Source organism: Erpetoichthys calabaricus, chromosome 17 (assembly GCF_900747795.2).
Source record: "Erpetoichthys calabaricus chromosome 17, fErpCal1.3, whole genome shotgun sequence".
NCBI lineage: Eukaryota > Metazoa > Chordata > Cladistia > Polypteriformes > Polypteridae > Erpetoichthys > Erpetoichthys calabaricus.
The window spans coordinates 18,417,297-18,429,385 of NC_041410.2; the positions used below are offsets into that span (position 1 = coordinate 18,417,297).

Consider the following 12,089-nt stretch of genomic DNA (forward strand, 5'->3'; position numbering starts at 1 on the left):
GCATCAAAATAGTCAGGCATGAAATAATCGTGACTAATCGGAAAAAAAAACTGAACTATTAGTTGACTGTCCTGCGGTGGGTTGGCACCCTGCCCGGGATTGTTTCCTGCCTTGTGCCCTGTGTTGGCTGGGATTGGCTCCAGCAGACCCCCGTGACCCTGTGTTCGGATTCAGCGGGTTGGAAATTGGATGGATGGATAGTTGACTACCAAAATAATTAGTTGCAGCCCTACTGTCTGTTATTCATGCAATCTGACAACCCTCGGGCAACTAGATCTGCAACTACAGTTATCACGCTTGACATCCCCTCCGATTAGTAATAAATAATAAAAAATGCTTTGTCATTACAGTTATATGTAAAAGTAAAGCACCTCTGCCTTGCGAAGTGTAACATTAATAAGTTCTTTAACATACACGAAGCAATGTCACTTACTTTAACAATTCCAACTAAATTAACAGGCTGCCAGGCATATTGGGTAAGCTTAAAAAGTGAAGAACTCGCTGCTGAGAAATATGTGAAGGCTCTTTGAAAGCACATAGGCAGAAGGTTTCAGTTATTGTATTGCATAAAGACCTTCCTGTCAATTTGATATGAAAACACACTGTCAAACCGACAAAAGCACAGAGCGACATCCTTTTACTGACAAAGAAGCTGAACTATCAAGCATTTGCTGCCATTTACATCCCTGTCCTTATCAGTTATTAGCAAGAATGATGGAAGCGCAAAACTTTATACTAAAAATATACAAAAATGGGATTCATACAAATGGGAGTAAGATTCCCTTATCCAGTTCTGGTGCAAACCGACCTGCCTGAAGTTACCTGGGCCCTACTTGCCCCTTTCAGTCAGTGTAGAATCGGGTGCTAACAAAACAGGTGACATACTGCTTCCACTTTTAAAAGAACTCTTTAATCAATCTGTACACCTTAAGATGAGAGTTTTGGAGCAGACAGCCCACACATTTTATATCTCCTATTAATACCACATTTCAAATAATATAACTAGTGTGTGCTTAGTGTGTGGGTGTGTTTGTGTGTGTCCTGCAGTGGGTTGGCACCCTGCCCGGGATTGGTTCCTGCCTTGTGCCCTGTGTTGGCTGGGATTGGCTCCAGCAGATCCCCGTGACCCTGTGTTCGGATTCAGCGGGTTGGAAAATGGATGGATGGATGGATAACCACACAGACTTAAATGTATAAAGTTTGTTATGCAGTGTGGTATAATGGCAGTATAAAACAACTTAGTATACTTTACAACTAGCATGCAGACATGGTTGGGACACTCTTCTTCCCGGTCACTCACAAATTAGCAAAATGCTTCAGCTTCAGTAAAATAACACATTTCATTCTTAAGACTACTTAATCCTATTCAGGGCCATGGGCAACCAGGGGCTATCATGCTAGTTCTGGACATGTTGCCTGTACACCACAATAACACTCATACACTCATTATGGGCGGAGTGGTGGCTCTGAGGATAGGGATCTGCACTGGCAATCAGAAGGTTGCCAGTTCGAATCCCGTAAATGTCAAAAGGGACTCTGCTCTGTTGGGCCCTTGAGCAAGGCCCTTAACCTGCAATTGCTAAGCGCTTTGAATAGTTAGAAAAGTGCTATATAAATGCAAAGAATTATTTATTATTATACACTCAATCGCATTCACTTGGGGCTAATTTAGTCAAACATTATTTTAAAATGCATGTTTTGTGGGGTTTGGGACAAAAACTTGAACACCTAAAAGGAAAGTCAAAGCAGACACTGGGAGAACACACAAAGTTCACACACACAATACATGGGCATAGGATCTGAACCCCAGAAACTGGACCTGTGAGTGCACCGCCCGCCATTACTTAATTTACTAGTGGATTCATGACAATCCCACTTAAAAAAGTTACAATGAAAGATTTTATAATTGTGTGAAATGTAACAAACAAATGTGACTTTATACCTCGCCCCATCTACAGTGAACAAACATCCAAGGTTTGCTTATTTCCACAATGTCACGCTGTGGTTAGGTGACCAGGCCTGGGTCAAACAGTCAAGTCATTCGTGGAGCGACACACTGCAGCCTTGATGTTTTATGTTGAGTTTCCTACACTGCATGCTCCAGAGAGCCAGCCATGTCTTGCGAATGAAATAATCAACCAAAAGTGTCTTTTATTAGTAAATTATAATTTCACAAATCTACTACAATTATAACCAACTCTGCACTGAATTGAAGAGACTTATTTCAACAAAAAGTTTTTAAAGAAGGTAATACTCACCTCCAAATCATCTGTCGGCTCCGTGTTATCTTCTTCTGATCCATTTCCTTTTGGAAGGTATGTCATTTTAAGTCTAAGATGACCTTTCACCCTGGATTTGTGACTAAAATAATAAAAAATACATTTATTTTAAGAAATTTATTTAGCATGACCAATCCAATTTTTTTTTCTTTTTCATAATTGCTTATTTTAACTTCTTGCCAAACACCCAGCTGAGCAAATCCAAACCCAAGTGGCAGCCGGTTTTTCCTGAAGTTCACTTTTTATTCTAGCAGGCTAAAGGCCCTCTTTCTGGGCACACGGGGTTCAGGTGGCCACAAACACTGGCAGTATTTTCAAGCAAAGCCCCACAGGATTATTCAGAAACATTTAGGGAATGTGCTTTTAAAATGTGGAATGTTTTTAGAAAAAATACAAACAAATCACGGTTTGTAATAAACTTCAACTTCCCTCATAATAATTCATCCAGCTGCCACAACATATTTATAAAATTCCAGAAGAACTGCTGGTAGAACGAAGGAAGGATTAATTCTGGAGAATAGTAAATTCTAACCTTTAAGAGTTCACCGCACACAATGTCACAATTGAATCCAAGGCGTTATACACCGTACCACCATTTCCCAGGACAAACAGGGGGCACAAGTAACACCCGGGGAGGTATAAATATGTGTAGATGTACAGTGTATGTTATTATATAGTAAACTTACAATGAAAAAAGAGTAAGAATCACACTCTCAAGTTGGGTTCATATGCTATCATAACATTGGGTATATAAATCTAAACGTAAAAAAATTGAAACCTTCTATAAGCCCTTTATCCTTGTCAGTATCAGAGGAAGTCAGTGAGAAAAGGCATAAATTCACTGTTAACAAGGAACCAGTCCACAGTACAGCATATGCAAGCAAAGCAATTTACATTTGCCAATGCACTGATTGACTGGCCCCAGACTGTAAAAATACACTAATGTTAATACGAGAAGAATATCTCTACTCCACACAACAACCAGGAATGTAACAGCAGTTCAAGAGCTTTAAGAGGATTCATAGTAGTACTGTTACATTTACACAGTATACTGTATAAAAGAAGACATGTCTCATTCCAAACGAATACTTAAAAGCACAGTTTAAGAACACACAAATATTGGTGGAATGCTAACCTTCGTGGGTGAAGAAGAAAATCCTTAAATGTGTACGGTCTTTCACTATTGGGATTTTCAGTCTGAAATAAATAAAAAACAAGGTGATTACTCTCCACGCTTCTGCTCCAGTTCTGCCACTTCAAGATATGGCATTCAGTCATTAAAGCCTAACAACCCAGAGCTGCTCCCAAATATTTTACTCCTCAGTTGTCACTCTTTCTACCCATATCGGTTACTTTTCTTTGGCTTAATGCTAGTAAATTAAATGATGTTAGGTGATGTTTAAATTGATCAATAATGAGAGGAGTGTGACATTTGCTGATTTGGAGATCAAAGCACAATAACATACAAAGAACGCCTTATAGAAATAAATCTTTCCATGCGAGACTCAGAATGGAGCTTTCCAGAGTCTTGGCACAAAGCGCAAGCCAGCTCCTGCAGGAGATTCTCCAATTTAAATTTAGCTTCTGCTACTAGAAGTGACTGTCTTAATTAAAAGTGCTTGTAAGAAATTAGAGGATATGCATGATCTGGAAGTAGTCATTTTTTTTTGGTCTTGACTACTTAACCAACTTAATCAATAAAAATGTTCATAGATCCTTTTGTATTACAAGGATTTCTGAAGCTCTCTGCAAAAGTTGCAAACTTTTTTGCACCATTTGTTTTTTTTATTTGTTGTGTTTTACATATGTTTGCACTGGATGAGCTGCTTTTAATCTCATTGTACATGTGCATAGTGACAACAAAAGACATTCTATTCTATTCTATATACCATTATAGCACAAAAGAGATTTCTAAACTAGCAGCTGGAGAAGCAATCTGACCTAACAGACTGGTATTTAACTGTCAGCATCCTAGTCAGCAACACTGACTGGCCTTCCTTTCTCTTTTTATAGTCCATACAATGTAGAGACTTCGGTTCCTTCATTCCTCTCTTTACTCCAATGTAAAGAGGTTGTTTTTGCAGAAAATCCTTTTTTATCAATTTTAAACTGGATCCATTTTATCCAAAATTGAGTCATTCGGAGTCAGACAGTCCTTTCTAGAACAGCAACAGACCAGCAACCTAACCTGGGGCATCATTTATAAAACTTTATTTGGATTTGAGCGTGAAAATATACGCAGGCCAAAAAAAAAAAATCTGATTTATAAAATCTGGTGTTTGCACATTCCTACACAATTTACCCTTTATAAATGCGAGTATGTGAACACGACTTGAGTTTGTTTATGACAGACAGCCATTCAGTTCTAATACCACCTGGAAAATATAAAAAGGCCTAGGCATTAAAAGCTCTTCTAAAATGGCTGCACAATTTGAGGGTTCATCAGTTGGTTAGAGGAGACACCTCTCTCAGTTCAAAACCTAAACTTGATGTAAAATGGTATTAAATATGTGACATATTTTAAGATGGTATTCACTATCAAAGGTCTTCTGCTTCATCAAAATCCAAAATATACATTTTTGTAAGCAAATTATTCAAGCCTAAATATTGGGGGTAAATAAGTAAGAATACCGTTTGCTAGCAATGTTGCATAAATGCTTGCCACGTAATGTCTAATAGGCAAGTAAACAAAGTGACATTCTGCAATGCACTAGACACTTTAAAAGAAAAAATGGCAACTTAGATGCACAGATCAGTATATCTGCTTAACATTTTAATGAAACCAGGAATGATCATCAATTTAAAAACTATAAATAATCAGCGAAACATTTAAAATGAGTAATCCATGCTATAAACTGTTTTAGTAAGTTTAATGAAAACTTACAGGCAAATGGTGAAGAGGAACATCAACCTGTCCAAGAAAATCATCTCTTGTCTAAAAATAAAAAATAAAAACAGCAATTAAAACAGTCAAAATACCTCTTGAAATCCTCCTTACAGAACTGTGAATGTCATTTTGAAGGTTAGAACAGGAAGTAATGTGCAGCTTAAAAAGAGGAGGGAAAGAAAGCAAGTGCTTTTGTTGACAGTGGTGATCAGGCCATTTAACTGCACTACTGATGGTCGCCATGGTGATCAGTAAACACCTTAAAGTGCAAAGGTCAGGTGGAACTGAAGGCACAACCTCAACACAGCTGCTGTAAAGAAATGAGGGGACCCATAAAACTGTATATGATACAGTGGTGTGAAAAACTATTTGCCCCCTTCCTGATTTCTTATTCTTTTGCATGTTTGTCACACAAAATGTTTCTGATCATCAAACACATTTAACCATTAGTCAAATATAACACAAGTAAACACAAAATGCAGTTTTTAAATGATGGTGTTTATTATTTAGGGAGAAAAAAAATCCAAACCTACATGGCCCTGTGTGAAAAAGTAATTGCCCCCTTGTTAAAAAATAACCTAACTGTGGTGTATCACACCTGAGTTCAATTCCCGTAGCCACCCCCAGGCCTGATTACTGCCACACCTGTTTCAATCAAGAAATCACTTAAATAGGAGCTGCCTGACACAGAGAAGTAGACCAAAAGCACCTCAAAAGCTAGACATCATGCCAAGATCCAAAGAAATTCAGGAACAAATGAGAACAGAAGTAATTGAGATCTATCAGTCTGGTAAAGGTTATAAAGCCATTTCTAAAGCTTTGGGACTCCAGCGAACCACAGTGAGAGCCATTATCCACAAATGGCAAAAACATGGAACAGTAGTGAACCTTCCCAGGAGTTGCCGGCCGACCAAAATTACCCCAAGAGCGCAGAGACGACTCATCTGAGAGGTCACAAAAGACCCCAGGACAACGTCTAAAGAACTGCAGGCCTCACTTGCCTCAATTAAGGTCAGTGTTCACGACTCCACCATAAGAAAGAGACTGGGCAAAAACGGCCTGCATAGCAGATTTCCAAGACGCAAACCACTGTTAAGCAAAAAGAACATTAGGGCTCGTCTCAATTTTGCTAAGAAACATCTCAATGATTGCCAAGACTTTTGGGAAAATACCTTGTGGACTGATGAGTCAAAAGTTGAACTTTTTGGAAGGCAAATGTCCCGTTACATCTGCCGTAAAAGGAACACAGCATTTCAGAAAAAGAACATCATACCAACAGTAAAATATGGTGGTGGTAGTGTGATGGTCTGGGGCTGTTTTGCTGCTTCAGGACCTGGAAGGCTTGCTGTGATAGATGGAACCATGAATTCTACTGTCTACCAAAAAATCCTGAAGGAGAATGTCCGGCCATCTGTTCGTCAACTCAAGCTGAAGCGATCTTGGGTGCTGCAACAGGACAATGACCCAAAACACACCAGCAAATCCACCTCTGAATGGCTGAAGAAAAACAAAATGAAGACTTTGGAGTGGCCTAGTCAAAGTCCTGACCTGAATCCAATTGAGATGCTATGGCATGACCTTAAAAAGGCGGTTCATGCTAGAAAACCCTCAAATAAAGCTGAATTACAACAATTTTGCAAAGATGAGTGGGCCAAAATTCCTCCAGAGCGCTGTAAAAGACTCATTGCAAGTTATCGCAAACGCTTGATTGCAGTTATTGCTGCTAAGGGTGGCCCAACCAGTTATTAGGTTCAGGGGGCAATTACTTTTTCACACAGGGCCATGTAGGTTTGGATTTTTTTTTCTCCCTAAATAATAAAAACCATCATTTACAAACTGCATTTTGTGTTTACTTGTGTTATATTTGACTAATGGTTAAATGTGTTTGATGATCAGAAACATTTTGTGTGACAAACATGCAAAAGAATAAGAAATCAGGAAGGGGGCAAATAGTTTTTTTATTTACAGTGGTGTGAAAAACTAACACTGATAAGCCTGTTACATACTTAATTTGTGTGTTATATATAATAATCAAAAAAAGACCTTCATCACACAGCAGACGGCTTTGGTGTGTACGGTTTCCCAAGCAGATCTGCCCCATTGGTGTAAAGAACAAATGTTAGTGGAAAAGTAAACTCTGGTTCAGTTCAGGCCACACTGCTGAGATACAATCTATGCTTGCACTTTTACAATACTGTAATTTAAGCAAATACCCCTGAATAAATACCACAACCTTAAAAGGTATCATTTTTATTAAAATGTAAATCCAGTAACAATGTATAAACACGGATAATAACAAGCACTATTTGAGTAATAGAGACCGAGACAATGAAAGGTAGCACAATATGTACTAAGAAGAAAACTTTGTTGTAACCCCAAATAAAATTTAGTAGACTACATTAGCTGTTAAAAAAAAACATTGGACTCTGAAAGCAATTTATAGAATAGCATGAAAAAGAGACAAATAGTGGAATGAAATATAAGCTTAAAAGGGCAGTTATTTCACACCCAAAAATACTTTTACTCTGCACACTGAACATTTAAAATTAAAATCCAAAAGTGGATTACATAATGGACAGCATGGTGGCACAGTGGTAGCGCTGCTGCCTCACAGTACAGAGACCTGGGTTCACTTCCCGGGTCCTCCCTGCGTGGAGTTTGCATGTTCTCCCCGTGTCTGCGTGGGTCTCCTCCGGGTGCTCCGGTTTCCTCCCACAGTCCAAAGACATGCAGGTTAGATGCATTGGCGATCCTAAATTATCCCTAGTGTGTGCGTGTGTGTGTGTCTGTGTGCGTGCCCTGCGGTGGGCTGGCGCCCTGCCCGGAGTTTGGTTCCTGCCTTGTGCCCTGTGTTGGCTGGGATTGACTCCAGCAGACCCCCGTGTCCCTGTGTTAGGATATAGCGGTTGGCTAATGGATGAATGGATTACATAATACGTACACATATAAAGAAACCAGCGCTTACACTTGGAACGTGCAGATATCCTTGGTAATTAAACAATAGGCAGAGTAAGAAGCATTAATAAAACTAGGATTTAAATGAGCCTCGCGGTCAGGTCTTGATAATTTGCTGTCATTTTGGTGAAAGACATTGATGTCTACAACAGACGGCAACAGCATGACACCTACAGCGCCAGAGCTACTGACAGCTCCTTGAGTTTTCTGCATTCCCATGAAAACTTACAAATAGTTTTAGACCCACATTACTACATTTAAACCAGAAAAGACTAAGAATGCATCCACTTTCTCTACAAAAGTGAAACAAAGAAAAAGGAAAAAAGAGAAAATTCGCCTTCATTTGACTCTGTTTATTATTTAAACATTGTATGAATAAAGAATTTCAAAAATACTTGTGGACTATTAATTAGACGTATTCATCTTTTTCACCAGGAAAACTAATGGTATATGTCAAGCTGTACATTTGTCAATTAATTTGATACTTTCATTTCTTTTCATTCAACTTGAATACTAAACATATCATTTCTAATTTTTCATTATGTACCACATGTTAAAATTATGATCACTCTCTTGTACTTTTTTTTTTTTTTTTTTTTTAAATAACTTTTTGGTATATGGTGCAGGAGCAAAACTAAGCCCAAAATGAGCAGATTTCTCAAACGCACGGACCTTGGTTATTTACACTATCCCCGGTCAGCCCTGAGTCTTTATTCCCTAATAATAGTAGTACTAGGGTGTTATATCGTGTTAGCCATTATGAATGTAGCGAGAAGTCAAGCAAAATGACCCCTTTTATTGGCTAACTAAAAAGATTACAATATGCAAGCTTTCAAGGCAACTCGGGACCCTTCTTCAGGCAAGATTGACTTCTCACTACTTCCCTAAAAATACTCAATTTCTGTCTTATTTACAGTACATTACTGTCAACGTTGACACTGCACTGCTTCCCCTTCCCGAGACGCCGGATGGTGGACCAGAATCTCCTCGAAGCCATCCGAAAGTCGTTCTCCATGGCCTCCCCAAACTCCTCCCACGCCCGAGTTTTTGCCTCAGCAACCACCAAAGCCGCATTCCGCTTGGCCTGCCGGTACCTATCAGCTGCCTCCAGGGTCCGGGGGATCGGAGGGTGTGTTCCAACTACAGAGGGATCACACTCCTCAGCCTCCCAGGAAAAGTCTATTCAGGGGTCCTGGAGAGGAGGGTCTGTCAGATAGTCGAGCCTCGGATTCAGGAGGAACAGTGTGGTTTTCGTCCTGGTCGCGGAACAGTGGACCAGCTCTATACCCTTAGCAGGGTCCTGGAGGGTGCATGGGAGTTTGCCCATCCAGTCTACATGTGTTTTGTGGACTTGGAAAAGGCATTCGACCGTTGTCCCTCGGGGAATCCTGTGGGGGGTACTCCGAGAGTATGGGGTACCGGCCCCCCCTGATAAGGGCTGTTCAGTCCCTGTACGATCGGTGCCAGAGCTTGGTCCGCATTGCCGGCAGTAAGTCGAACCCGTTTCCAGTGAGAGTTGGACTCCGCCAGGGCTGCCCTTTGTCACCGATTCTGTTCATAACTTTTATGGACAGAATTTCTAGGCGCAGCCAGGGCGTTGAGGGGGTCCGGTTTGGTGGGCTCAGGATTGGGTCACTGCTTTTTGCAGATGATGTTGTCCTGTTTGCTTCATCAGGCCGTGATCTTCAGCTCTCTCTGGATCGGTTGGCAGCCGAGTGTGAAGCGGCTGGGATGAGAATCAGCACCTCCAAATCCGAGACCATGGTCCTCAGCCGGAAAAGGGTGGAGTGCCCTCTCAGGGTTGGTAGCGAGATCCTGCCTCAAGTGGAGGAGTTCAAGTATCTCGGGATCTTGTTCACGAGTGAGGGAAGAATGGAGCGTGAGATCGACAGGCGGATCGGTGCGGCATCCGCAGTAATGCGGGCGCTGCATCGGTCTGTCGTGGTGAAAAAGGAGCTGAGCCGCAAGGTGAAGCTCTCAATTTACCAGTCGATCTATGTTCCTACCCTCACCTATGGTCATGAACTATGGGTAGTGACCGAAAGAACGAGATCGCGAATACAAGCGGCTGAAATGAGTTTCCTCCGCAGGGTGTCTGGGCTTTCCCTTAAAGATAGGGTGAGAAGCTCAGTCATCCGGGAGGGGCTCAGAGTAGAGCCGCTGCTCCTCCGCATCGAGAGGAGTCAGATGAGGTGGCTTGGGCATCTGATCAGGATGCCTCCTGGACGCCTCCCTGGTGAGGTGTTCCGGGCACATCCAACCGGGAGGAGGCCCCAGGGAAGACCCAGGACACGTTGGAGGGACTATGTCTCTTGACTGGCGTTGGGAACGCCTTGGGATTCTCCCGGAAGAGCTAGAAGTGGTGGCCGGGGAGAGGGAAGTCTGGGCATCTCTGCTCAAGCTGCTGCCCCCGCGACCCGACCTCGGATAAGCGGGAGACAATGGATACTGTCAACGTTTACCCTATAGCCTGTGGGTGTAGCTTGAATACTAACCTGCTATGAAACATGCAAACACTGGAGAAATTTCTTGATTGAAAAGGGGGATTTAATATGGAGAGCTATAGTAGGAGGTGCCACAAATTGGCTGGTGTTTGCCATTTCATTCAAAAGTATCAGAGGTTCAACAAGGTGTGAATTCATTTTTACTTACAACCCCACTGACTTTTCTGGTGTTGCTCCTTTTTCCCCGCTCTGTTCCAGTCATTTTCACGGACTACAATATTGTGGTGGCCATGTCTCTACTTTATACTCTAAATAATAATTCTAGTTTCTATACACAACTCAAAAGCAGCCAATCTGCTATTCATTCTAGAAGCAATTGTCTCCATGAACTTAACACAATCATGCGGCATGGGGTACAGGTGGGTTAAAAAAGCTAAACTGACCAGGACCTTATTGTAAGGACACTGGAAACACTGAAAATTAAAAATATCACTCAGCAAGAAATGTGCTGAAATATAAAACACTATTAAAGAAAAGCACACAAACAAAGCCTTCAGTTTTATTTTTTTAAAATACTGTGTACACATATGAGTCCAGCCACAGACACTATATACACACACACACAAACATCATAAAAGTATATAGCTCATGATATAAAGTGGCAATGAATGGGCATTCTCTTCAATGATTAAAAAACTTTTAATCAACCTCGATGAACTGAGTCGAATGCTTTACGAAAATCAACAAAGGCTACAAATATCTGCTGATATTCACGTTTGCGCTCCATGAGAACACTCAGTGCCAGAATGCAGTCGATAGTAGACTTCTTAGGTGTAAAACCAGACTGCACCGGTCGCTGGTGGGCGAGCAAGTGATCATGTATCCTATTGAGGATGATCCTAGCCAAAGGGCTAACCCGGCATCGAGAGAAGTGCTATTCCCATGTAGTTGCTGCAATCTAGCCGATCACCCATCCCTTTCCAGGTGGAGAAGACAATCTCGTTTTGAAAGGCCAAAAAGTTCTATCTTGGTCTCATCAGACCAGAGAATCTTATTTCTCACCATCTCAGAGTCCTTCAGGTGTCTTTTAGCAAACTCCATGCGGGAGTTGGCCTTAATTCTAAGCGGTATGTGTGGAGACAACCAGGCACTGCTCATCACTTGTCCAATACAGTCCCCACAGTGAAGCATGGCGGTGGCAGCATCATGCTGTGGGGGTGTTTTTCAGCTGCAGGGACAGGACGACTGGTTGCCATCGAGGGAAAGATGAATGCGGCCAAGTACAGGGATATCCTGGACAAAAACCTTCTCCAGAGTGCTAAGGACCTCAGACTGGGCCGAAGGTTTACCTTCCAACAAGACAATGACCCTAAGCACACAGCTAAAATAATGAAGGAGTGGCTTCACAACAACTCTGACTGTTCTTGAATGGCCCAGCCAGAGCCCTGACTTAAACCCAATTGAGCATCTCTGGAGAGACCTAACAATGTCTGTCCACTAACGTTTACCATCCAACCTGACAGA

General features: G+C 41.5%; 1 protein-coding gene across 2 annotated transcripts in view; it reads right to left on the minus strand.

Annotated features, from left to right (window-relative positions):
* The window catches only part of nedd4a (NEDD4 E3 ubiquitin protein ligase a), a 142,131-nt gene that overhangs the window by 45,432 nt on the left and 84,610 nt on the right, over positions 1 to 12,089 (minus strand). For both annotated transcript variants that reach the window (XM_051920480.1, XM_051920478.1), the window contains 3 exons: positions 5,164 to 5,214; positions 3,415 to 3,476; positions 2,259 to 2,361 (listed from right to left, as the gene is read on the minus strand). In XM_051920480.1, the coding sequence (XP_051776440.1) occupies positions 2,259 to 2,361; positions 3,415 to 3,476; positions 5,164 to 5,214 (216 nt within the window). The remainder of the gene's footprint in view (positions 1 to 2,258; positions 2,362 to 3,414; positions 3,477 to 5,163; positions 5,215 to 12,089) is intronic.